This window comes from Chionomys nivalis, chromosome 23 (genome assembly GCF_950005125.1).
Source record: "Chionomys nivalis chromosome 23, mChiNiv1.1, whole genome shotgun sequence".
Classification (NCBI taxonomy): Eukaryota; Metazoa; Chordata; class Mammalia; order Rodentia; family Cricetidae; genus Chionomys; species Chionomys nivalis.
In genome coordinates this window covers 29,385,546-29,413,013 of record NC_080108.1, presented here as the reverse complement: position 1 = coordinate 29,413,013, position 27,468 = coordinate 29,385,546, and the positions used below count along the sequence as shown (strand labels likewise).

The 27,468-nt window shown below is 42.2% G+C and overlaps 1 protein-coding gene across 1 annotated transcript in view; it reads right to left on the bottom strand.

The window, feature by feature from the left end:
• The window catches only part of Herc2 (HECT and RLD domain containing E3 ubiquitin protein ligase 2), a 165,121-nt gene that overhangs the window by 74,746 nt on the left and 62,907 nt on the right, over positions 1-27,468 (bottom strand). Inside the window, exons 23-37 of the mRNA XM_057756050.1 lie at positions 27,057-27,242; positions 22,454-22,624; positions 21,680-21,783; positions 20,608-20,758; positions 17,941-18,155; positions 17,619-17,751; positions 17,388-17,512; positions 17,106-17,301; positions 10,989-11,122; positions 10,167-10,340; positions 9,956-10,092; positions 9,690-9,841; positions 7,852-8,043; positions 2,969-3,156; positions 1,999-2,191 (exon numbers count right to left, since the gene is read on the bottom strand). Of these exons, the coding sequence (XP_057612033.1) occupies positions 1,999-2,191; positions 2,969-3,156; positions 7,852-8,043; positions 9,690-9,841; positions 9,956-10,092; positions 10,167-10,340; positions 10,989-11,122; positions 17,106-17,301; positions 17,388-17,512; positions 17,619-17,751; positions 17,941-18,155; positions 20,608-20,758; positions 21,680-21,783; positions 22,454-22,624; positions 27,057-27,242 (2,451 nt within the window). The remainder of the gene's footprint in view (positions 1-1,998; positions 2,192-2,968; positions 3,157-7,851; positions 8,044-9,689; positions 9,842-9,955; positions 10,093-10,166; positions 10,341-10,988; positions 11,123-17,105; positions 17,302-17,387; positions 17,513-17,618; positions 17,752-17,940; positions 18,156-20,607; positions 20,759-21,679; positions 21,784-22,453; positions 22,625-27,056; positions 27,243-27,468) is intronic.

Below are 27,468 nucleotides of genomic sequence, written 5' to 3'. Positions count from 1 at the left end.
AAGAAAAAAGGAAATTTAAAATTTATTCTCTTTCTCCTTTCTTTTTTTTTCCCCCAAGAGACTCTCACAATATTACCCAGTCTAACTCAAATCCCTGGGTCCAAGAGATTCTCCTGCCTAAGCCTCCTGCCACTGCCACTGGCTACCTGACCATTTTTGCTACCATCTTCCTCAAAGAAAATGAGATTTAGGAGGAGGAGGTGCAGGTGCAGAGAGAGTGTGGAAGCTAGAGGAAACCTCCAGTGTCTTTTTTTCAGGTAACATCCATTTTGTTTGTAAAGACAGGGCTTTCACAGAAACTTGTGAATTGCTGATTAAGTTAACAAGTCTGGCCAATAGATCTACACCAACCAGAGATGGGATTACAAGCATGCATGTTACCATGCCAACAACCTTTTGCTGGAGATCAAATTCAGGTCCTCATGTTTACATAAGAATAATCACTTTACGAAGTGAGCTATCTACCCCACCCTAGAAAATGAGATTTCAGAGTACCATTGTGTTTAAGCAACCTTACTATATAAGCAATAAAATGATTCCAAAGTTTTGTATCTTGAAAAAAAAAACTTATCACCAGGCAGTGGTGGCGCACGCCTCTAACCCCAGCACTTGGGAGGCAGAGGCAGGTGGATCTCTGTGAGTTCGAGGTCTACAGAGCAAGTTCCAGGACAGCCAAGGCTATTACACAGAGAAGCCCTGTCTCAAAAAATCAAAACCAACCAAACAAAAATGACAAGTTATTAAATGTCTAGGAGCTACAACCGGAGCAAAAGCAAAGCAGCAGCATCCCCTGAGCAGCCACGTGCATGGCCAGTCAGTCCAGCTGTGGGACAAGGAGGTCACGGCTCTGTCACACAGCCACCTCTTCCCTGGCTCACTCCACAATGACAAATACTCCCATACAGCTGGGAAGAAGAAGGGGCTACAAGAGGCACACACTATAGCTCAGATGCTCTGACAGTATAGCCAACACCCACCCACAAGATAAGCACTTGTCATCTTAGACTAAATGTGCACGCTCTGAGCCCACTGCAGTTTATGGGACAGCTTCTCTCACATTCGACGCCAGGAGCTCTCTTCCTAGCACACCCTCCAACTATCAAGGAATAGGGAAGAACTTAAAGGAAGCAGGTGGGGCCATGGTGTAGGAGGTTCTTCTGTTCATGTGTTGCTTTCATTGGTTAGTGAATAAAGAAACTGCTTTGAGCCTGATAGGGCAGAACTTAGGTAGGTGGAGAAGATAGAACTGAATGCTGGGAAGAAGGGCAGAGTGAGAGAAGTCATGGATTCTCTGCTTGAGATGGACACTGGTTAGAATCTTGCCAGTAAGCCACAGCCATGTGGCAAAACACAGATTAATGGAGATGGGTTAAACTAATATGTAAGAGTTAGTCAATAAAAAGTTAGAGCTAACGGCCAAGCAGTGTTTAAATTAATACGGTTTCTGTGTGGTTATTTCAGGTGTAAGCTAGCCAGGTGGCTGGGACAAACAAGCGACCCACTCTCCTTACAACAGGGCCATACCTTGAAGCTGGTGGAGGAAGAAACAAAGCGTCCTCAAACAAAATAAGTACATAAATAGATTTGTTGTAGTTACTGTTTCAAGGTTCAGCAGGCAGAGATACCTGCCACCAGTGACCCCAACAAATTGTCCCCTAACTTATCACATACAGGTAAGACACACAAACACACATATAAAAACAAATAAAAAGACGTTAAGATCCAATTTAACAAGCATGCTGCACTCTATCTTCCACCCCACTCTGGAAGGGCGTCAGGAAGCACAAAATAAAGGTGAAGATGCGTCAGTCTGTCCAGGCTACTGGACCGAGACCCTTTACCCATCTACACCAGAATCATGTGTTTAAGGGGCAAGCAGAGCAATGTCTTCCAATGCATCCTGACCACTTCTAACTCTGCAGAGGGAAAGGACAGCCACCCAACTCATGAACAATCTGCCACGCTACCCTGACCTAAAGGATTCTGTGAGTCACCCACCTGAGTCATCTTCTGTGTCTGAGTCCTCTGCAGAGGGCTGTGATGACACTGGCAACTCCACCAGCTTGAGGTCATACTTTCCTTCTTTACCCATCCTGTATGAGTTAGTGCTGCCCGTGTCCCACTGGACCCTGATCCAGCCATCCTCTCCCAGCTCACCAATTACGCGGCCTAAGCCTGGCGGAGGCCCATCCTGAAACAGCAAAACCAAAGACCAGGTAAGAAAGTGACTGTCCTGTTCTGGACCCACCATGGTTCCTGTATTGATTCTGTACAGAGATTTTCATTCAGCCTCCTCCTGACCCAAATATAACTAAAAAATGTAAAGATTCTATCATTGTTTTTATTTTGTGTGGGGTGGGGTGGGAGGATTAAGACAGGGTTTCTCTATGTAACTGCCCTGGCTGTCCTGGAACTCACTCTGTAGACCAAGCTGGTCCTGAACACAGATTTGCCTGCCTCTCCCTCTCAAGTGCTGGAATTAAAGGCATGCACCACAACTGCCTGGCAATCATATCATTTTTAAATGCCATGAAATCACAAGCTCATGTTCCTTTATTAAAGAAACGAATTCTGTCAACTAAGGGATTCTCTGAGCAAAGCATAGTGAGTGTCCCAGCAATCAAAGTGGCCTTTCCAATGACCTCAATCACTAGGTCTTTTAGCAATATTCTGTCAAGTATCCCAAGAGAGAAAGGTATTGACAGGGTGCCATTACCTGATCTCAGACAATTTAATTTCTAAGAATACGAAGACCAAACCCATGCTTAGCAGTGTGTCTGAGAAAATCTATGTGACATCACAGGAAGGAAAATATTGTCCTCATGTCTTTTGCCTCTATTTTATTGCTCAGAAATCAATAACTAAGTCACCTATTAATCTTGTAAGTCCTGAGTTCAGATAGCCACCTATTCCAACTTCTACTGATTGGTGTTAGATGTGCTAAGATGTTAATGAAAGCTCAGAGTACCTGGTCACCCCACTTCCAGTCCACGCCTCTCATGACCCTGGTTCCAATCTTCATCATAGCAGCCAGTTCTGGCCCTGAAACAGGGAGCTGAACAGGAGCGGTTTCCTTCCTTGTTTCCTCCAACACTGTAGCAGAGGCTCCCCGGGCAGAAGCACTCATGTCCTCCTCAACACTGTCACAAGTAGGACCTGTCAGAATGCCGAACAACAGCTGAGCCTGTAATTAGCCGCAATGTCCTACTTTTACTATTTTAAAAATTGCATTTATGTGTAAGTTGCATGTCTGAGCGTGGGTTTGCACATGTGGGTACAGTGGCAGCAGGTGCCATAGAGCTGGAGTTACAGGCAGTTGTAGAGCAGCAAACACGGGTGCTGGGAACTAACTAAACTCGGGTTCTCAGCATCAGGGGAAGTACTCCTTCAACAGCAGAGCCATCTTCCCAGCGTCCAATGTGCTATGTTTTTACAGACACACCAGAAAATGTGGTGACATCATATCATCCTAGCACTAAAGAGGATCATGAGCTCAAAGCAGACTGTTCTACACAGAAGGATCCTGACACACAGAGACACACATGATAGACAGACAGACAGACAGACAGACACACACACACACACACACAGCACAAAGATCAAGAAGAACTGATCAGCACTAAGTTTAAAGAACTTATACTGGAGTCTCACCCCCAACCATGCAGGAAACCATCTGCAAGTGTCTTTCCTCCCTCTCCATTCCCTGGGAACTCTGCAGACGCTGGCAGGACCCAGCCTTTCTCACCCAGCCTCATCCTTTGTGTCAGCCTCCAATACCCAAGGACACTCTCACCTGGGAACTCACTGGCCGCCATTGCCTGGGAACCCAGTAGATGATCTTAACTTTCCGCCCATGGCAAGTTCGTCAGTCTCATCCCCAGCCTGTAGCAGACCACATGAAGGGGCCTGGTCACCCTTTCTAACTCTATTCTATGTCAAACCTCATGGTAGACCCAGCTTTTTTCCTTCTTGTGGACCCACTCAGTCCCCTTTTAGCTCATCTCCAGGCATTCATATCAGGCCCCAATACCAAGGAACAGATTCTACCCAGGACTCCCAATGGCCACACTTGGCAGCAACTCAAAAACCCAAAAGAAAGTAAAACTAAAATTTAAAAAATTTAGGAAGTCACACAAAAACTTCAGAGGTAAGCCTCACCAACAGAGTGGATGAAAGATAGAATCTCAGGCATTAAAGACAAGATAAAAGAAGTAAATATCCTGGCAAAAAGAAAAAGGAAAGAAAAAAGTTAAATCCAAAAAAATTCAGGCACAAAACATCTAGAAAATCTGGAACACTATGTAAAGACAAAATCTACGAATAAACGTAATAGAAAGAGAAGAAACTCAGATCAAAGGCAGAGAAAATATTTTCAACAAAATCACAGAAGAAACTTTTCCCAACCTAAAGACGGTGATCCCTATCAAGGTCCAATAAACATATAGAAAACCAAAGAGAATGGACCAGAAAACAGACTGCCCTGACACATAATAACCAAAACACTAAACGTATACAAAAAAGGACATTAAAAGCTGTAAGAGAAAAAGTCCAAATAATATATAAAAGCAGACCCAATAGAATAATATCTGACTTCTCAATGAAGACTAAAATCCAGAAGGGTCTGGATCAATGTTCTACAAACCCGTAAGAGACCACAGATGCCAAACCAAACTACTACACCTGGCAAAATTTTCAATCACATTAGACAAAGAAAGGAAAAGATTTCATGACAGAACTAAATTTAAGCAGGATCTATCTATAAATCCAGCTCTACAGAAAGTGCTAGAAAGAAAACTTCAATCTAAGAGGTTTATCACACTCAAGGAAAGAGAAGGAATAAATAATCTCAGAGCAGCAAATCAAGAGTGGAGGAGCCCACACCATGACAAGAAAATAACAGGAATCAGCAAACACTGCTCACTGATAACTCTCAACATCAATGGTCTCAGTTCACCAATAAAAACCATAAATTAATAAAAACAAACAAACAAAAAACAGGATCCATCCTTCCACTGCTTTCAAAAACCACACCTTCCATCAAGGACAGACATCACCTCAGCATACAAGGATAGAAAAGAATGTTCCAAGCAAATGGACCCAGGAAGCAAGCCAATGGAGGTATTTATTATCTGACAAAGAATACTTCAAACCAAAATGAGTAAGAGGAACTAGGGAAGGACACGGCATACTTGTCAAAGAACGAATCCAAGAGAATCATTCCAAACATCTACGCACAAACACGAGGACACAAAGTTCACAAAGAAACACTGCTACGGCTAAGATCACATGCTGACCTTCACCCAATGAAGTCGGGTGATTTCAAAATTGAACTCTTGAAACAGATGGATCATCCATACAAAAACTAAACAGAAAAATGCTGGAGCTAAATGATGGCATAAATAAATGGACCTAGGATATATTTACAGAATATTTTACTCAAAGACATAAAAAAAAGTGCCTTCTTGCCGGGCGGTGGTGGCGCACGCCTTTAATCCCAGCACTCGGGAGGCAGAGACAGGCGGATCTCTGTGAGTTCGAGACCAGCCTGGTCTACAAGAGCTAGTTCCAGGAAAGACTCCAAAACCACAGAGAAACCCTGTCTCAAAAAACCAAAAAAAAAAGAAAAAAAAAAAAAGTGCCTTCTTCTAAGAGCTCATGGAAATTTTTCCAAATCTACCACATACTTATATTTAAAGCAAGTCTTAAAAGATACAAGAAAATTAAAATAACACCCTGCACCCTATCTGACCATCAAGGATTAAAATTGGTTATCAACAACCACTAAAACTGCCCAAAGCATACCAAGTCATGGAAACTGAACAACTCACTATTGAATGAAAAGTGGGTCAAAACAGAAATTAAAAAAGAAAATTAAAATTTTTTTGGACTGTAATGAAAATGAAAATACACCATGCCCACATATACAGGAAACAAACTGTCAGTCCTAAGAGGCAAGTTATAGTGCTAAGTGATACCCAGAAAGTTAGAGGTCTCACATCAGCAGTGACTTACTGACATGCCTGAAAGGTGCAGAACAAAGTGAAGAATAACACCCAAAAATAGTAGATGGCAGGAACTAACCAAACTCCAGGCAGAAATCAATAAAATACTAACATAAAACAGTACCACCACCATCATCAACAACAAAAATACAAATAAATCAATGAAATGAGTTAATTCTTAATGAAAATCAGTAAGATTGATAAAAGTTTAGCCAAATTAGCCAAAACATGTAAAGAGAAGATCCAAATTAATGAAATTAAGAGTTGAAAAGGGGGACATCACAACAGACAGAAGAAATCCAGAGAATCATAAGGACATAGTTTAAAAATCTATAATGCATCAAATAGGAAAATCTAAAAGAAATAAATATATTTCTTGGTATATACCACCTACCAAAGCTAAATCAAGAGTACACAAGCAATTTAAACAGATTACAGTCGGTAGTGAAATAGAAACTATTATTAAAAGTCTCCCTAGCAATAAATAAATAAATAAAAACCAGGACCAGAGAAATTCAATGCAGACTTCTACAAGACTTTCAAAGAAAAATTAATGTCAATACTCCTCAAATTATTCCACAAAATAGAAACTGAAGGAACATTGCTAAATTCTTTTGACCAAGGCCATAATTACCCAGACACCTAAACCATCTAATGACCGGAAGAAGAAGCAGAATTCCAAACCACTGTAAGAGCCAGAAGAACAGGAAGCATGCTTTGAGATTGCACCTCTTAGGAAACCCAGGAACCCTGGCCAGGCTGCTGTCTAACCCTAGACAAGGAACCAAGGAATGCTGAGAGGGAGAGAAATTGTCTTCCCAGGGAAGAACCCACAATTCTTTTTTCCCCCACTTTTTAAAATCCTTCTCATTTAATTGTAACAGAGCTTGTGCACAAACTGAACACTGTGAGACCATCCCAGTCTTCCAGTACGGGTGCCATTCACTCTTACAGCCCCCAACAGTAAGGCTCGCTAGCGCTCATTACAGCTGAGAATACTTCCTTAGTAAACTGTTGGGTTTCTCTCATCTGCATGTTCCTACACTGGTTTCCTGTTCCAGTATTAAACAACCTGGAAAGAACAAGGGGCGCCCTCCAAACTCCAGCATCCACCTGCAGAATTACTACGCGACCTCAGTGTTTTCTCCTTTTACCATCAAAAGAATCAGAGACAGATATCCAAGAATTTATATACATTCCTAGCAAAATCACTCACTAAAGTAAAATGATAAAATATCCCAACTGTCCATCAATGGATAAACAAAATGTCAAATACTCAAATAATAACATTTCAGCCATAAAAAAGAATGAAATACTGACTTACACTTAAAATACAAAGACAAAAGCCTACAAATTACAACAGCACTTACATGAAATCCTCAAAAACTGTAAATCCACTGAGACAGAAAGTCCTTGTGGCTGCAAGGACAGGAACGAGGGATAATCAAGGGTGATGGGTAAACAGGATGCATTTGAGGTTATGAAAATGTTCTAAAACAACACTGTAGTGACAGCTGCTCCAAATGTGACTGTCACCAATGGGGACCCTTCACCTTTAATCCCAGCACTCCGGAGGCAGAATCAGGAGGATCTCTGTGAGTTTGAGGCCAGGGTGGCCTCTATGAAGAGTGCCAGGCGGGGCAAGGGTATATATACAGTGACCGTGTAGATATCTACACGGTCAGAGAGAAAATAAAGAAAACAGATGTTGATGTCAGTAACATTGTTCGATTACACTCAGCACAGTTAAAAGGCTAGCTTTTATGGGTAGATGTGTATGTGTGCTGTGGTTAAGGAGAAATGTAAAAGTCACGTTTTTCTAAAGGATCCAAGGTCAAAGCCAACCTACCGATCAGCCTCAGTGCCGTCTGTGTGAGGGCCAGTGTGCCTGAGTTGAGCAAGAGATCAAGGTTGTTTGCACCATGCTGCAGGGTGAGCATGCTGAGCATCACCAGAAGAAACCGAGCTTGTGGGATGGTCCCCAGACTTGGTCCTGCCAGGTTCTCATTGGTGATGGTTTGCAGGGGGACAGGCTGGATACCTAATGAGCATTAACATTCAGCTGAATTTCTCATTTATAGGCACAATGCAGTTGAATCACAACACAGTGGAGTTCGGTTATTATTTACTTATTTATTTATGTAACTTTTTTTTACAGTGGGTTTCCCCATAGTTACGGCAGATCTATTTTATTTTGTGGTATTCTTACCATCTGCATACCACATACTGTGATCTTTGTCTTCAAGATAAAGTACAAAAGGGGAAAAGTTAAGTTAGTTTAGTGATAAATTCTAGTACAATTTTCACCATTATTGTCAAACTGAACTCTGTAATAATGCCAGTATTTAAGGGAGGAAGCTAAGCTTTTCCTGATTATATTGCTTCAAAAATTCAGAGATTCTAAAAGAGTTTCCAGCAGTCTCAGCACAGAAACTATTTAGAGGTAAGAGTACTGGTGCACACCTTTAATCACAGTGCTCTGGAGACAGATGCAGATAGACCTCTGTGCATTGGAAGCCTACCTGGTTTAAAGTTTGAGTTCCAGAACAGCAAAGCATACATAGTGAGACCCTGTCTCAAAAAAGAAATGAAACACCAAAAAATTCCAAACAAATACCAATTTAAAAGTTTGGGGACAAAATAAAAAAAAAATTGGGGGATAAGAACCCCAAAGTGTGGCACTCCATACTACACAGTAAAACCCTAAGGTTAATTTATGTGTGTGTGTACTAATATACATTAATATAAATATATTACATAAATATATATATATTTAGCACTGGGCAAGGTGGTGCACACCTTTAATTATATATATATTTAATAAATATATGTATTATGTAACTATATATATATTTAGCACTGGGCAAGGTGGTGCACACCTTTAATTATATATATATTTAATAAATATATGTATTATGTAACTATATATATATTTAGCACTGGGCAAGGTGGTGCACACCTTTAATTGCAGCACTTGGAAAGCAGAGGCAGGTGGACCTTTGTTAGTTGAGGCCAGCGTGGTCTACAGAGTGAGTTCCAGGACAGTCAAACACAAAGAAACCCTGTCTCGAAAAATAAACAAAACAAAGTGAATATATCATATTTTCTAAATATCTTTGGGTGTCTTTCACTTTACCACCATAAAACTAATCTTGCCATTTCTCTACAATACTCAAATTACCTAGGAAATCAGTATTAGTGTAGGATACTGATGCCTCAGAGTATATGGTGTAACACTTATGAAAATGCAGCCTAATTTATTTTATTAAAATATTGAGATTATGTCTTTTGCAAAATGTTCAGAGTTCCATTCTGAATCTAAAATAAAGCTAAATGCAGCCAAGATTATTGTTCTGGTGCACAAAGTTTCCAAAAGTGACTTTTAGTAATTCTCTACACTACACACTTAAGACAACGACACGGCATTGCTGCAATCACAGTCACTACCGTATTATCAGTTTTAAAATAAGGACTTTTAGCCAGGCGGTGGTGGCACACGCCTTTAATCCCAGCACTTGGGAGGCAGAGGCAGGCGGATCTCTGTGAGTTCGAGACCAGCCTGGTCTACAAGAGCTAGTTCCAGGACAGGCTCCAAAACCACAGAGAAACCCTGTCTCGAAAAACCAAAAAAAAAAAAAAAAAAGAATAAAATAAGGACTTTTAATTATCACGTTTTCTTTAGCTCACCCAGTTCTTTAAATTTGGCACTCGCATCCATCAGAACACACCGAATATTCTGAACTGCCCAAGCATACAGCTTGCCGAAAGTCACTTCCAGCAGCATCCGATTGAACGGTGGAATTAAATCTACATCCTTCAAGCAGTCTGTAAGTGGTTCCCTTTCAAACACAGAAACAGAATTAGACTCGCAACACTGCCAGACTTTTAACTCCAGAAGAACAGCAGTGTGTTGCCAAGATTCCCATATTTGAGAAAAATTTATAAAGCTTTACCCTATATCAATTCCTTCAGGAATAAGTCTTTGCCATCCACAAAACATAGCATATTGCACAGAAGGAAGTAAGAAACTCTTGGCTGCCAGTTTCAAAATTGTATCTATCCCTTCCAGACGAACCTCTGCTCTCTCCAACTGCAAAAGAGCAACATTTACAGTCAGTGCTCCATCTGACTCAGGGTGAAGAAGCGTGCCACACAAAGTCTTACCTGTTTCAGGAGGCACTTTCGCATTTTCTCCACATCTACCGGCTCTTCCTTAAGAGCAAATTCAACGATGGTACTGAGCAGTGCAGACTGTGGGTAAAGGCCCTGCACATTCTGCTTTAACCACTTGTATTTATGAACTCCCGTAACTGTATTCAACAGCGGCTGCCATTTGTCCTAACAAACAGAACAGCGTGCTCCATTAGTTTCTCTACTAACATGCACTCTAAACAATCATCACTAGCGGTTCTGTTGTTTGCTCATCTGCTCATCACTAAGAATAGGACCCAGGACTTTGCAACACAAGCAAGAAAAGCACCTCGTCACTGATATTTTAAATTGAGTAAGTAACAGATTACTTTTTAAAAACATTAATTGCCTCATGGACCAATAGTTTCTCAAACAAATAAGAAAATGAATGAATGCTACATTTAAAAAAAAAAAGCTGGGCGCTGGTAGCACACACCTTTAATCCCAGTATTCGAGAGGCAGAGGCAGGCAGATCTCTGTGAGTTTGAAGCCAGCCTGGTCTACAAGAGCTAGTTCCAGGACAGGCTCCAAAGCTACCGAGAAACCCTCTCTCGAAAAACCAAGGTGGGGGGAGATGCACTACAGAGTCAAAACCAAAAGGAAACAGTCCTCTGGCAGTGTGACTAGACAGAACACTGTCAGTCAAGGTTAATAAGAAGTCTGGGGCCACGCTTCTAAAAACGCACTATACTCAGTAGCCTGCACGTGCTCAGGACAATGGCATGGCACTAGAGATTCCTCTGCTGTGTGCAGTGTTTGTATCACCCAATCTAAGAACCACAGAGAATACTTCACCTTGGGAGACTTCATGGAAATGGGTCTTTTGTCTACATTTATAGGACTATGAGGCAAAACACAAGCTTCTTCTAAATCGCTCTCTTCGTTCCCAATCTTTTCTTCACCATCAGTAGATTCTGGCTTCTTAGGAACTGTATTTTAAAACATAAAAATCATTTATATAATTGTTAATTAAGAACTACTTTAATGTGCAAGAATATACGTGCTGGTTTTTCCGTCAGCTTGACACAACAGAGAAAATGCCTCCCTAAGACTGGCGGGGGCGGGGGGATTATTATTATTATTATTATTATTATTATTATTATTATTATTATTATTCTCCTAATAGTGATTGATGTGGGAGACCCTAGCCCTTGCCGTCCCTGGGCAAGTGGTCCCGGGAATGTACAAGGGCAGGCTAAGTAATTCATGAGAAGCCAGGCAGTGAGCAGCACTCTTCCGTGGCCTGTTTCACTTCCTATCTCCAGACTCCTGCTGGAGTATCAGCCCTGACATCCCTCAGTGATGGAGTGTGACCTGAGAGTTGTAAATGAAATACACCCTTTCCTCCCCAACTTTCTTAGGGTCAGTGTTTATCACAGCAACAGAAAGACCTAGAAGGATGCATATTTTCTTCAAAACAGCACAGAATGTCACTGTCAACTGTAATGCTCAAATGACAAAAGTAAAAACTATTACAATATGTATTCCATGGCATCTAGAAACAACACTGACATAGGTCAGAGTCAGGAGAGAAACAGTACAGCAGACTCTCCTAAAGAACAAAGGTGAGAGCTGCGCCATGTGGCACGCCCTTTTACTGCCAGCACCTGGGAGGCCGTTCAATCCACCTAATCCGCTATAAACACTCAACACTACAGTCTCCACCTCACGAAGAGGAGTTATGACCACATAAATGTCAAGAGGGAGAGGCAGGCAACAGCTGGAACTACTCTGCAGAAAAGGTGTGTGCTGCCGAGTCTGACAACCAGACCTTAATCCTTGGAACACACATGATGGTAGGAAAACAGACTCTTGCAAGCTGTCCTCTGATCCTCACAAGTATGTCATACAGCTGTGCCCACATGCATGTGCATATGTGCCCACATGCACATCTGTGTGCGTAAACACACACAAATATTTTTAAGTGACACTTTTATTTATGAAAGTTGCAATTTATATTTCATGAAATTTCATGAGTCAAAATAGTACCCTTCTTTCTGATTTCTTCTTACAATTTAAAATTGTCAAAAATCAAGACTGAGCCAGCCACCTGGGCTGGAACAAGCCTAAGGCAGCGAACTCCACAGGAACAGGACTGAGACAGTGACCTGGGCCTGAGCGGGCCTGGAACAGTGAATTTCAAGGGAGCAAGAGCGGATCCAGACCAGGGACATTTACGGGAACAGTACTGAGCCTGCAACCTAGGCCTGAGCAGACCTGAGACAGCAAACTCCATAGGAGTAGGTACAGAGGAGCAACTGCTGAGAGAGAGGGCTGGAGCCAGAGATCATTGCGAGTCCCAGCATGAATCTGGGACCTTCAAGGGAGTAGACCTGAGCCAGGACCCCTGCAGGTCCAGGCATGAGTCTGGGATCTTCGAGGAACTAGGCCTGAGCCAGGACCTTTATGGGTTCAGGTCTGGGCGCACTGGAGTCTAGGACCTCCTAGAGAGTAGATCAGAGTCAGAGATGTTTGCAGAACCAACCCCAAGCCAGGGACCTCTGCAGGAGTGAATCCAGACCAGGGACATTTACAGAAACAGGTCTGAGCTGACAACCTAGGATAGAGCAGGCCTGAGACAGCAAACTCCACAGGAGCACTGAGCAACCTCCAGGAACATGGAGTAATCAACAGGGTGACTGGAACCATGGCACTGACTGCAACATGAGGAGCAACCATCTAAGCCTTGGATCAATTGGCAACTGGAAGATTGGTCACCAGAGTCAGCCCCAACTACACCACTTTTCAGATGGGTAGACAAGGTAAAAACACATGCAACACCACAAAGAACAACACAACACCAGTAAAATCTAGTGACCCTTAACAGCAACACCTGAACAACCAATTATAGATGAAGCAGAAGAAAATGACCTAAAAAATAACTTCAGGAGAATGTCTGAAACTCCTAAAGAAGAAATGAGAAATTCCCTCAAAGAAATGGAGGAAAAGACAAACAAAAAATGGGAAGACATCAACAAATCCCCTAACGAAAGCCAAGAAAAGCAATCAGACATATGAAAGAAACTACTCAAGACTTAAAAATTGAAAAAGAGACAATAAAGAAAACACAAGCCTAGGGAATTATAGAAGCAGAAATCATGAGAAAACGATCAGGAACCACAAACGCAAGCATAAACAGCAGAATACAAGAGATAGAAGAGAGAATCTCAAGGGCTGAAGATACAACAGAGGAAATAGATTCGTCAGTCAAAGAATACATTAAATCTAACAAAAGCTTAACACAAAATATCCAGGAAATATGGGACAACATGAAAAGGCCAAACCTAAGAATAATAGGTATAGAACAAGGAGAAGATGTCCAACTCAAAAGCACAGAAAATATATTTAACAAAATCATAGAAGAAAACTTTCCCAACCTAAAGAAAGATATGCCTATGAAGATACAAGAAACTTACAGAACGCCAAATAGATTGGATCAAAAAAAAAGTCCCCTCGCCACATAATAATCAAAACACTAAATATACAGAATAAGGAAAGAATATTAAGAGCTGCAAATGAAAAGGGCCAAGTAACATAAAGGCAGACCTATCAGAAAATCACTTAACTTCTCAGTGGAAACAATGAAAGTCAGAAGGTCCTGAACAGATATGCTGCATTCAATAAGAGACCACGGATACCAGCCCAGACTACTATACCCAGCAAAACTTTCAATCAACATACAAGAACAAACAAGATATTCCATGACAAAACCAGATTTAACCAATACCTAGCCACAAACCCAGCCCTACGAAGTACTAGAAGGAAAATTACAATCCAAGGAAGTTAGCTGCAACATCAAAAACACAGACCATTGATGATCTCACAGCAGCAAATCCCAAAGAAGGGAAAAACACACAAATTAACATCACCAACAATGAAAACTAAATTAACAGGAAATAGTAATCACTGGTCATAAATATCCTTTAATATAAATGGACTCAACTCACCTATAAAAAGACACAGGCAAACAGATTGGATATGCAACAGAATCCATCCTTCTGCTGCATACAAGAAACACACCTCGGACTGGAGAGATGGCTCAGAAGTTAAGAGCATTGCCTGCTCTTCCAAAGGTCCTAAGTTCAATTCCCAGCAACCACATGGTGGCTCACAACCATCTATAACGAGGTCTGGTGCCCTCTTCTGGCCAGCAGGCATACATACATACATACAGAATATTGTATACATAATAAATAAATAAATATTTAAAAAAAAAAAAGAAACACACCTCAGCGTCAAAGACAGACATCGCCTCAGAGTAAAGGGTTGGAAAAAAATTTCCAATCAAATGGACCTAAGAAACAAGGTGGTATAGCTATCTTAATATATAACAAAATAGACTTCAAAAACTCAAGCATAGGGGCTGGAGAGATGGCTCAGAGGTTAAGAGCATTGCCTGCTCTTCCAAAAGGTCCTGAGTTCAATTCTCAGCAAACATATGGTGGCTCACAACCATCTGTAATGGGGTCTGGTGCCCTCTTCTGGCCTGCAGGCATACACACAGATGAATATTGTATACATAATAAATAAATATTTAAAAAAAACAACAACAAAAACTCAAGCATAGCATATAAACAACACAAAGACAGCAAGAGGCCACATTCAGCTACAGTCCTGCTTGTCCTCGCTGATCTCCCACATGAAGGGTCTGCCATCAGTGTGTAAATGAACAGCGTGACTCCTCTGTTAGCGTCTGCAGTGAGGAGCACTTCTACCGAATGTGCAGAGTGCTTTGGTATGTCTTCCCTTTCTTGGTCTTTTAAACTTTTTAGACTAATTCTGTTCAACATATAACATAGAGAAAAAGGACAATATACCTAGGTATAAGGTGTTAACAAAGCCAGACTGGGTAGTCTAAACCCTGTAGGTTAAGGAAAGTATGGGATGGAAAGATGGTTTATGGGAACAGTGGATGCCCTTTCAGAGGACCCAGGGTCAATCCTAGAATCCACACGGCAGCTCATCATTGTCTGCAACCAGGGAATTTGGCACCATCTTCTGACTTTCAGGGGCACCAGGCATTCATGTGGTAGATAGACATAGATGCAGGCAAAACACCCATGCATATAAAATAATAATGATTTTTAAAAAGAACCAAAGAAAGGGAAGTTTGTACCTTAACTAGCTCCTAAGTACTAAGAATTAAGTCCTAAGAACAGCTTCCCTTTAGGAGTGTTTTGGTTAAGTATGGGGAATCCCTATTATCCAGAAGCCTAAAGGCTGAGTCAGGAAAATGACAAGCTTAAGACTAGCATAGGCTACATACCAATGTCCTCTCTCTAAAAGAGTGTTTTTGCTGGTTTGTGGTGGTGCACCCCTTTAATCCCAGCACTTGACGAGGCAGAGGCAGGTCGATTTCTAAGTTTGGGGACAATCTGGTCTACAGAGCAAATTCCAGGACAGCCAGGGCTACACGAAGAAACCCTGTCTCAAAAGGCAAACAAAGAGTGTTTTCATGTACCTGAATTCTAGAGCCATGATAGGTGATAACGGATTGTGATGTTAAGAGTACTATATAACAGGTGCAAGAACTTTGCAACACAAGCTAGAAAAACACCCTGTCACTGATTTTTTTAATTGAGTAAGAAGCAAATTACTGTAAAAATCCATTAATAGCCTCAGGAACCAATACTTTCTCAAACAAAGAAATGAAAGAATGCTACACTCTGGGGAGTTGAAATTTGAGTGACTTGTGTCAATCACACAAGTCCTGCCTACCTACTGGTCTGACAGCCACCAACAGAAACGATGGAAATGAAAGTTCATGAAAGTTTCCCTGGCAGACACTAACACTGGGAAACAACACAGGTTCTTATAGGATCCCACCAGCAGGAGACCCTGGAAGCTGTGCCAGACTGGCTCTCAGCATCCTCCCACACACACCCCTTTTCAATCCCCTTCTGTATCCTTTTGCAGTGATAAACTGTATCTGTGAGCATTAGCACATGCTATCAAGTCTGACAATATGCTGGATACACAGAGTCATCAGTCATTTCTACAGGCCAATGAGTTTCCAAGTGAGCTGGGAAGAAAAGCAGGGAAGAAAGAAAAGGAGAGGGGGAAAAGGAAAAAGAAGGGAAAGGGAAGAAAAGGGAGACATTAGTAGGAAGAAAGGTAGGTAGAAGGGAAAGAGGAAGGGAATGGAAGGAGGAAGAGGAGGAAAGAGAAAAGGGGGTGGGAAGGAAGGGAGGGGAAAAGAGCAAATGGACCGGCGAGAGGACGGAAAAGCTTCAAACATCATACAGTACATCTAGACACCCACAACAAGCAGTTCCGGGTCCAGAAATAAGAAGCAACTGAGTTTTGACACAGGCCTGAGATCTGGCTATATACGTTTCCATAGTGTCAGTACCTGTGCACAACTGTGATCCAAAAACATTTGAATTTATTTGTCTTGAGTCTTTGAGGAATGAACGACTATATCCAGGGAAGCCCACTATATTCAACTGCTGTAATTATTCTGCTTTATTTACCAATTTGTTGTGCTTGGTACTACCTGCAGTTTTGAGCACCCACTGAAGGTCTTAGAGTATATCACCCAAAGATAGAGGAAATTATCTTACTCAGTACTTCAAAACAACAAAACATTGTTCTCACAAAAAAAGGCAAAATAAAATGTTCCAATATATTTCATTACAGGAAGATAGTATAAATTTTTTAAAGTTCTTTCATTATCAACTTACTAATCAGGACTTCTGTATTCAATCACAAATATGCATAAATACTATGACAAATCATGAAAATACCACAGGCAATGCCCACTATCACACACAACGTCTCTCTGAAGTCAGACTCAGTCAAGGTAGGAATGCATCCTGATGTTTACATCCCACAATGTCCCTCCGAAGTCAGACTCAGCAAAGGCAGGAAGGGATACACGGTAACGATACATCCTGACACTGACATCATTACCTCTCTTTTTCCTTCTTTCTCTAATGATCTTCTGAGCTATCCTCCTCCAACGGGGTAACGAGCCTAACAGCTTAAACTTAGACATTATAGAGAGGTCACTACAAACAGCAGGCCTCAATTCATTGAAGAGAAATCTCAAACGTTCGATGACAGGAGCACACACCTCCTTGTAGGAACGGCCCTGTTCTTGATGAGTCTGTGAAGTTAAACAGGGAAACTGATTAACAACAAACGCGTTTGCAACTGTTTACCCAGCACGGAAAAAGATTAGAATCCGCTCACCTTAATGAGTGAGCATTTTGCCTGGTAGACAACTCGACAAACATCCACCACAGATTTAGGCAGTGTTCTGTGCTTCACTTCAATGCCAAGTGCTCCTACATGAACTAAAGATAATGCCACGTGACCTGTAAGAGACATTTTTGGAAAGGGCAAGGTAGGAATTAATATAAACTGCACATCATTTGAAAGGTCTACAATATAGTGAAAACACACAGGTTCTTAGCTCTGTACCTAAATCTTCATGTTTCAGGAGGCAGCATAATAGTAGACGGCCAACCTCCTCCACAGGATGCTCAGGAGGAAATGTGATTGGCGTGGTCAAGTGGCACTGTCTACAGTACCTTTCGATTTGACACAGAAAGTCCTGCAAGAAGAGCCAGAGGTAACCTCGGAGTCACGAATAAATCTTCACAAACCCCAACATATCATCGACCCAGCTTTTTGCCACAGGTATGGAAACAAGTAATTACCACCTCAAAACCAAATCTCAAATAACAAGCAATGCTGTGCTACTTGAAGATTACAGAATGCTGAGTCAGAGTATCAAACGCACCTTCACATTGTGGTCCTGGATGTTGTTGTCAGCGATGGCTTGCAGGAAGGCCTGAGAATGATCCCCCAGGGCCCATCTGTGAGAACACAGTCGGGACTTGCTGATGGGTGTGCCCCCAGGAGAGCTACAGTGATCCTCATCTTTCTCTTCATTGTAGTTGTAGTGAATCTGGCTGGTCTGTAGACCCCCAGAGAAAATCGATGACTGTAGCCACTCTAGAAAATGCATAAGTATTCATTAAAGAGAAACTAAAGTCTTCAGAAATAAACACACACACACACACAATCCTAAACAGAATACCCAGTTTCAAAAAAGACATTCAGCATCACTCTTGCTAACATACTTAAACTCCCTACACTAGTCATGTGAAAAAAAATAACACAACTTTCTGACCTTAGCTATGGTGTGATGATTAGTTTAAATTGTCTATTTAACACAATACAGAATCACTTGAAAAGGCTATCTGTAAGGGATTGTCTAGATCAGATGTGTTGTGGAATATTATTTTAACTAGGCAAAGAAGTGTTACACTTTTTTGCTGCAGAATATGACTTTAACTGTGTAAAGATGTGTTGTGTTAGATTATGCTGCATTTGTTTAATTATGTAAAGAGCTGTTATATTTGTTTCACCTTGCCTGCCTAAGGCACCGGATTGATCTAATAAAGAGCTGAATGTTCAATAGCTAGGCAGGAGAAAGAATAGGCAGGGCTGACAGGCAGAGAGAATCAATAGGAGGAGAAATCTAGGCTTGGGAGGGAAGGAAGAAAGAAAGAGGAGGATAGAACAAAGGAGACACCCAGGGCAAGAAGCTAGGCCGTCAGCAGCTATGCATGAGGAGCAGTGAAAGTAAGATGCACAGAAGAAAGAAAAGTAAAAAGCTCGAGGCAAAAGGTAGATAAAGAGAAACAGGTTAATTTAAGTTAAAAGAGCTAGCCAGAAAGCTAGCCAAGCATCCAAAACTAGTAATAAGTCTCCATGTCAAGATTTGGGAGCTGGTTAGTGACCCCCCCCCCCAAAAAAAAAAAAAAAGCCTGGTACACAGATGGGCCCTGCACACTTTTATGGAAGATTGCCTTGACTGCATCTAAGCTGAGGGACACCATTCTCGGGATTTAGGTCCTGGACTGTGTCAAGTGGAGACGGGGAGCGGAGTAGCAAGCACACATGTATTTATTTTCTGCCTGCTTTCAACTATGCACGGGATTAGCTGCTTCAAGTTCCTGTCTTGACTTTCTCACAATGGCCTGTTGACCTGCAACTGTAAGTCAAACACACTCTTTCTCCCTTTAAAGCTGTTGTGTGTCAAGGTGTTTTATCAGAGCGATAAGAACAGAACTAAAATGCATAACAGAACTGTGCAGGCTTCACAAGTACTGGTTTGGAGATATTTTTCCCAAAGGATTCTTACATTGGGAGCTTGGTCCCCAACATTTCAATGTTACAGTATGGGACCCAGGAGGGGGTCCTCAGAGGCAGGACACCATGGTTGTACCCATGGAAGATTTCGTGGGGCGTCCTCAGAGGCAGCTCACTGTGGCTGTGCCCGTGAGAGAAAAGATATCGTGCCTACAGGGCCCTGATTAGCTCTAGAGAAAAACTGCTACAAAAGCATGAACTTCACTCTTAAATCACATTCTGGCTTTCTGGATTATCACGTGATCTCATCCATCAGGGGTGGATGAGTCATGCAGCCAAATGGGCCTGCCAGTCAAGCTATTTCTGACGGTAGCAAAAAAATTAATACAGCACCTAAAGACTCACATACACACATTCACATGGGAAACCAGCAGACGCTCCCCTTACTCCAGCTCTAAGAGGGAGGGCAGCAGAGGCCTATCAAGGGCACTGAGGTGGAAGATCAGCACTATACTAGAGGAGGAGGAGGGACAGCAAAGCATTCTGAGTTCTGCAATCAGAGATGCTGAGCATGTAGACAAGAAAGCAGCATGCCTGAACAATCTAAACTGTTCACAAAACTAAAGAAACAAGACAATATTTGAACAAACAACCCACATGTGTTTAAAGGAAACAGCTTAGAGATGGGAAAGCAATGGGCTGGAAAGGAGAGAGCTGCGTGTTCTGCATTTGAAACATGGGTCCGGCAGCTCTAACCGGATATACCTTTTGTTGTGGTGATTAGGGATATTTATAGCTGCTTATGCCTCAGTGGAGAAAACCCCACTAGAAAATGACTGGCATGCATATTGCTACAGGCTTTTGTTGAGGACCTGGGGATGTATTCAGTGTTCTTACTGGATACTTAGATTTGAAGTACTCGGGAACTTTCACAAATAGCTACATCAATTCTTCTAAACCACAGAGCTGAGCTGATCCTAATCACTTTGCTCTATGGAAAACATGAGCAAGTGCTGGTTACCTCCCAAAGACAAGCTTCTGAGCTGGCACTGGGTTGGGCCCCACCTGTCCAGGGGCACAGTGCCTTCCATTCTAGTTCCTCCTCTGTTGACCACTAGCACAAGTCTCAGGGAGGAAGGCTAACAGCACAGTCTACTCCACAGGCAGCTCAGGGCTTGGAGGTATCCTGTAGTCTCCAGACATCCCCTCTAACAAGCAGCCAAGGTCTCTGACCTCTTCGACAGTGCCCTTCCCTATATGTGCCAGTGCGGCACCTAAATCTGGTTAACAAAAGTAAAATCGCTCTTACTGGCACATTCAACCTCCACAGGAGACAGCGGTGTGCTCATTGCTAAATAGGAAGCATGTAATCCAAGAAGCAGGCCCAGGTTTCTCTCTGTGTCAATCAGAGGTGAAGACAGACTTCCCAGATCTGGTATGGTAACAACTTCTTGGTCAGGCTGAAAAAAATTGTCAGTTGAGAAAACAAAGTTTACTAAATACAACACCAAAAAGACCAGGGGCTGGTGCATGTAAGAGCTACTGCCATGAGGACAAGAAGGTGCCAAGGGCACTTGTTACCACCTCCGGCAGTGAGTTCACAGTAGAGTCTGGAGCACACTAGAGAGCACACAGAGAAAATAAACAACAGCTCTAGGGCATGAAAGAGGAGAAGCTTTGTTAAATGACTGAACTAGGATATTCCCCTGAAGAACTCAATAGGTATTTCAAATGACTTGTACATAATGTTTCCAGAAAGTACAGTGACTCACTGACCGCACAGAGACAGTGAGATCGAGAACAGTGGACACGCAGCATGTCTTAGCAGGACAGTGAGCCGTGGCCCTCGTGGGCAGGAAATCAGTAATTCAGGGTTAACAATAAAGCAAATGTGCTGTACAAGTAAACTTTCCAGTCACCCCAGACAATGCAAGAAGTTCATTTTCCCCTCCAGAAAATGCCTTAAGCCTCATTTGCTGACTTCTATTACTTCCTGATATCTGGAAGGTTAATCCAAATATATAAACTCCAATATTCATAAAGATGTATTTCTTTCTTAAATTACACTTCTTTCACTTTTCTCTAGGACAGTAAACCATTCTAAATTTTTATGTAAGTTGACCAACTGTAAAGCCAAAGCTTAATGTCTTTTTTTAAGTGGCACATTTCTCTATTTCTGACATAATGTGAACTTTTCAAGACTTACATATAATAAACCTTAACATACAAAACATGAATTCATCCCAAAATATCATGTAAACCAACATAATCACTTATGTTGAAATATTAGTATAACAAGGTAAAAAGTCACTGCATAACAGGAACATACAGAGGGAGCCTCTCCTCACAACCCTGCATATTAAAGCAGGCACAAGGCTCACCTCCAAATACTGGCCAACACAGAACGCATGCATAGATTCCTGTGTGTCTTCAAACTGCAAAGCCGCTTCCAAAGCCACCACTGGATCTTCCCCTGCAAACTGAGCTAAAACAAAAAGGAAAGCAGCAGCATGACTTCAATGCAATTTGACCAGACACCTCTAATAGATACACAGCAGGCCAGACAGCTCTAATGGATACACAGCAGGCAGGAAGTAAGTCTGCTTCAACTCCAAAGTGTGAGCTGCTGGCATGGAAGAACCTGCTACTCTCACAGGCCAACTCAGAACTTAGGACAAGTTCTCAAAAGTACTAGAAAATAAAAATGCCAGCCTAGTCTACAAAGCAAGTTCCAGAACAGCCAGAGCTGTTATACAAAGAAACTCTGTCTCAAAAAACAACCCCTTCCCAAAAAAAGGGGTCATGGTGGCTAGGCATGGTGGTACTGGCCTTTGCTCTGTAGGCAGAAGCAGACAGCTGTCTAAGTTCAAGGCCAGACTGGCAGCCTAGTCTACAGAGTTTCAAGACCGCAATGGCTACACAGAGAAACCTTGTCTCTCAAAAATAAAAAAATAAAAAACAACTACAAAAGCATGATAATGGGAAATTCTTCAACTTGAGCACAAATTTGTTGTGAAGACAAGACCAACGTCACAGATAGACTTTGTTAAATTCTGTTATACCTGGAGATATATTTAAGAATTTATCTATAAGCTGAGGGCTCTACTTAAATGAACACAGACGGTTTCTAACTATGGAATAGAGTGAGCCCTTACCAAGTATACTATTTCCTGTTAATGACTGTGTTTGGAAGTCCTTTATATCATACACTTTTCCGTCAATTACAGTCCAGAAGCCGCCATCCTTATTGTGGTTCTCCAAGTCAGCTTTGCGTATCAGGGTGACTTCTTCATTATTTCTACAGCTTTGACCAGTGAAAAACGACTCTGGAAAACAGAAACCAAACATCGGTCAACAGAGCAATAGTAGCTACTGATACAATAAAACTTTTACAACATAATATGGAAGAAAATTTGGCAAAGTGAGGTGGTCTGAATGTAACTGGTCGCCACAATCTCATAGGAAGTGGCACTATTCGGAGATAAGGCTTTGTTGGAGGGGGTGTGACCTTGTTGAAAGAAGCAGGCTTTGAGGTTTCCTATGCTCAGGATACTGCCCAGTGTCTCTCAGACCATTTCCCGTTGCCTCTAAGATGTAGGACTCTCAGCTCCAGCACCACGTCTGCCTGTACATCACCATGATGACTAAACCTCTGAAACTGTAAGTCATCACTTCAATTAAATGTTGTTTTTATGAGAGTTGACGTGGTCATGGTATCTCTTCACAGTAAAAACTACTGAGATGGAAAGTGGGGTTTTGGGGGCATGTTTATAGTATGTTGTGTGTATGTTTGCACATATGCATGCTCACATGTGTGGGCACACATGTGTTGATGTGAATATACCCATGTGTGAGTAGGTGTGAGGAAGCCAGAGGTGGATGTATGTTGTCTTCTTAGATCACGCTCTACCAAATTTATTATTTACTACTGAATCTAGAACTTGCCGATTTGGCTGTTTTAACTAGCCAGCCTGCCTAGGCATTCCCAGTACACCTCCAAGAAGCTGGGATTACACCCACTAGGCTTTCTTTAGTTTTTAGCTTTGTTTTTGAGACAGGATCTCACTATCACTATACAGCCCTCACTGGTCTGGAACTCAGTATGCAAATTAAGCTGTCCTCAAACCCACAGGAAAAACAAAGAAATTGATCTCATTATCTGTTCATCATAAAATTTGTGAGAAAAAATATTCTTCAAGGAAAAGATGTCAAAGGCTTGTTGGATACAAAGTATATAATTACTTTTTTAAAAAAAGAGACATGTAATTAAGGCTTGAGCTGGCATTTTGCAAAAGCAATGCCTATCTAGTTAACATACATGTAGAAGTATTTTAAACCTAATTAACTATCTGAAGGGAAAAAAAAAAGCTTTGGTAAAACTACAGAGAGGGCAGGGAGCTAGGGATACAATTCAGTAGTAGAATTTTCCTAGAGTGTGCAAGATCCTGGATTTTATCCTTAGCACCAAAAAAGGGGAGGAAAAAAAAGGAAGCCACAGCAAGAAACAACTGTACATCCACCAAAATGGACACGAGCCAGGTCCTGCCATAAACATACAACAGTGAAAATCCACCCCCGGAGTAGGGAAGGTAAAAGCTGGTACAGCGGCTACAAAGTGTCACTTTGTGGTGAAAATCTAGAAAACAAGCACTGCCATCAAAGAACACACAAATGTGCAAGCCAAAACTTGTCATACCCTAAACCTGGAAACAGCGAGTAGAATAAAGAAACAAGGTATGGTCAAATAATGATATACTATACAAAGCAATAAAAATGAACTTGATGGCAAGATAAAGCTAAGAGACCTAATGCTGGGGAAAAGAAGGCAGAACCCAAATATAAAACTGTACAATTTCATTTACATCAAGTCTAAGAACAGACAAAATGAAAAGCTGTATGTTCAGAAGCAAAAGCATACTCGATGAACGGAATGACAACAAGCACTCATCCTGGAGGGCAGTGTTTGTATCAGCCCTGCCACGCTTCCATGCTTAACCTAGACAGGCGGGACACAGCTTTCCCTGTGCGCAAACACAGAGCCAGTCTGTGTGCATTTGTGCGTATGTTGTGTGTGTGCGCGCACGCACACTTGCACTGCAAAAATTTACATAAAATAAAATAAAAAAGATGGGTTTGAGTGACTGCTGAGTGTTTGGCCCTGCACATGACATATAACCCCCACCTTTACTCCAAGGCTCAGGGACCATGGTGGAAGGGGAGACAGAAATTATTTCTGTCTGTGGACATTCCCTGGCTGTTGTCAATGAACTCAGAAGCGGTGGCTACTTGTACAAAACTGGGCCTGTCAACAGACTATCATCAGTGTGGAAGGGTCCAAAGGTCCCATCTCTCCCTGGGCAGCTGATAGGTAATTAATAGTTGCTGGGAGAGAAGTAATCATATTACTCAATAGTGTAGCCACTTATGGCTTTTGGCTTAAGTAAATAACCCCCTACCCACGCTCATGAAGGCAACACTAATTAAGTCCAGGTGGGCCATCCCCCCCACCAACAACAAAACAGACAAGAAAGTAAATGATTAAACTGCTGGGCAGAAACAGGATGGCGTACAGTGGGATGGGCAGGAAAATGGGCATGACCAAAAAAGACCGTGGAGAACCCATCCGTAACTATGACATTCAGTAATTCTTCTGAGACTTTCATACGAGGATGCAATGTTTAACACCTGCCCCACCCCCTTCCACCCAGATGTTGCCCCCCCAACCTGTCCCATCCCCTCTCAAATTCGTGGGGGTTTTTAAGCTTTGTCTTAAATAATCCGTTCAGTCTCATTTGTGTTGCCCTCATACTCATGATACGGCGCCTCCTACTGAGGTCCAGGGCCACATTCTAGATGACATCGACTGTCCACAGCTCCGCAGTTAGGAGTGGAGCATTAGAAAGCCCTTCACAATCCCTTTTAAAGTGCTGCACAACCACACCTCCAGGCCTTGTGTAGGCGACCACAGATGCTGTGCGGTTTTGAGTGTCTAGGAGTCTGTCTCACACAGGTCTTCCCAGCCCTCTCTGGCTCTTACCATGTTTCTACCCCTCGTCCAGGAGTAGACCACCAGCTTGTGGCTGAGCCCTCTACTCACTGCTGACAGATTACACAGAAGTGACAGACAGCTCTAAGGGCAACTGGATACTGTGTCCAGTTAGCAAAGCAATAGTAGTAGGTTCCCCACTCCCCAACCGTGGGTCCTTGCTCAGACTTACAGTTCCAGGACTGCATTTCCTCCGGTGGAGGAAGCCTTAAACCTCGCCAACAACTGTTACTCCTGTAACGTCTCTGCCATTTTCACACCCAATGGCTTATCCTGCCACAATAACTGTTCATCACTACACTAAGACTGTTAAAGACTCTACCCCCACCCCAGCTCCATGTCTACATGTCTTCAGGTACTATGAAAGGTAGCAGCTTCTTGACCAGTGCCAGCTTGATTTCTCCGCACCCTGTACCCAAGGTGTGTAGTATCCCGAGCAGCAGTCTTACCATCAAGTTCCTGCAGGCAACCAAGAGAAATAGCCATAGCCTGTATCATCTTGGAGGAGTCTCTGGGATTTCTCCAAGTAACAGCTTGAGAGAAGGCTCTCCACATGTGGTACTGGGCTTTTTATCTGGCAACCCAGTTACAGGGAGGAGCATTATATATGTGTTTGGGAAGCTAATAAAATAATAGACTTCCATATCACTTTTTAAAACACCCTAGTGTTAAGTCACATGTGACATGGCTCAGGGGGTAATGGCAATTGCCACACAAGCCAGACACCTGAGTTCAATCCCCAGCAGTCACATAAGTGTGGAAAGAGAAGCCTGACCACACAAAGCTGTCCTTGGAGAATTCACACTACGGCCACTCGCATGACCACCACTCAACGTCACAACCAATGTGTACACACAAACAACAGTGACAAGAAAAAAAGACTTGAAACAAGTAAAATATTGATCAAATTCAATGCCCTTAATCAAATTTAGCAGAGAAAACAAAATGAGCAACACTTAGCTCACTCTGAAATAAAAACAGATAAATGGGACTGAAATAAGTATCAACTGCACTTAAAAATAAAATTTCTAAAAATGTAAAACTTTTCTTGAGGCTTCTGTCACTCTGGCCTAAGCTTGTGGTGTAAAGATGAGTATGGAAAAGGGGAAGGGGGAAACCAGCAAGAGCTTCCATGAAAGAAGAACCACAGCTCTAGCTAATTCCGAGCCCAGGAAACCAGTCACATAGAGCACAGAGACTTAGCCTCAGCTTCAGAAATCCCGCAGCTCAATCCTGGGGCACTCAAAGGTCTGCTCCAACTGCTACACCCTACAGACAGTGACTGCAGCCTCAGCTGAGTGCAAACCTCCCTGTTCACTGTGTCACACAGCATAAGTGATCAAGAGGTCAGTCTTTCCAACTGTCTCCTGGGCTGCGCTATACCTAGTCACCTAATAGTAACTTCTGGAAATACCACCCGGGAAGGGCACTAGACCCAATCACCTTAATAGTAACTTCTGGAATACTGCCCAGGAAGGGCTTGCAAAAATGTTTCTAAAATCAGAATTTAACTACCAAAAGAAAAACCTCTCTCGAGTAAGCTAATTCTCTTCTTATTTGGATTATATTCTATCCCCACTCATATGGCCACTGGTGAAAATGGCAGTAATTAGATGTCCTTTTTCAAGTCGTCTTTAGACAGGAACTTCTGGGTGACATAGACAGAAAGAACACCTTCCTCAGCGCACATGCTTCAAGTGAAGAGGGCATACCCATTATTCCAGGCCAGGCCAACTCTTCATGATCGTCCCGCTCCTTTCCTGGTGCCAAGTGGTTGAAACGATCCAGGTGCTCCAGGAGACCTCCGAGCAGAGGGATAGCTCCAGCCTCTTGCATGAGACTAGCATTTTTACTGAGCAGAAGCACTATAGAGACCACCAGCTCTGGAAGGAGTACACCTACATTTAAACAAAAACAGTAAGATTTCTGGAGTGTGGACTGGGGCTGTAGGCATGCCTAGCATGTACAGGCCCAGAGTTCAATGACACAAATAAAGCAGAATTAAAACCTTGCTTTACATTTAAGTTCTAAGTCACAGAATAAAGACACTTGTTCACTAGCATATTTTTTCTTCTTTTTGGGGGGAGGCTTTTGAGACAGGGCTTCTCTCTGTAACCCTAGCTG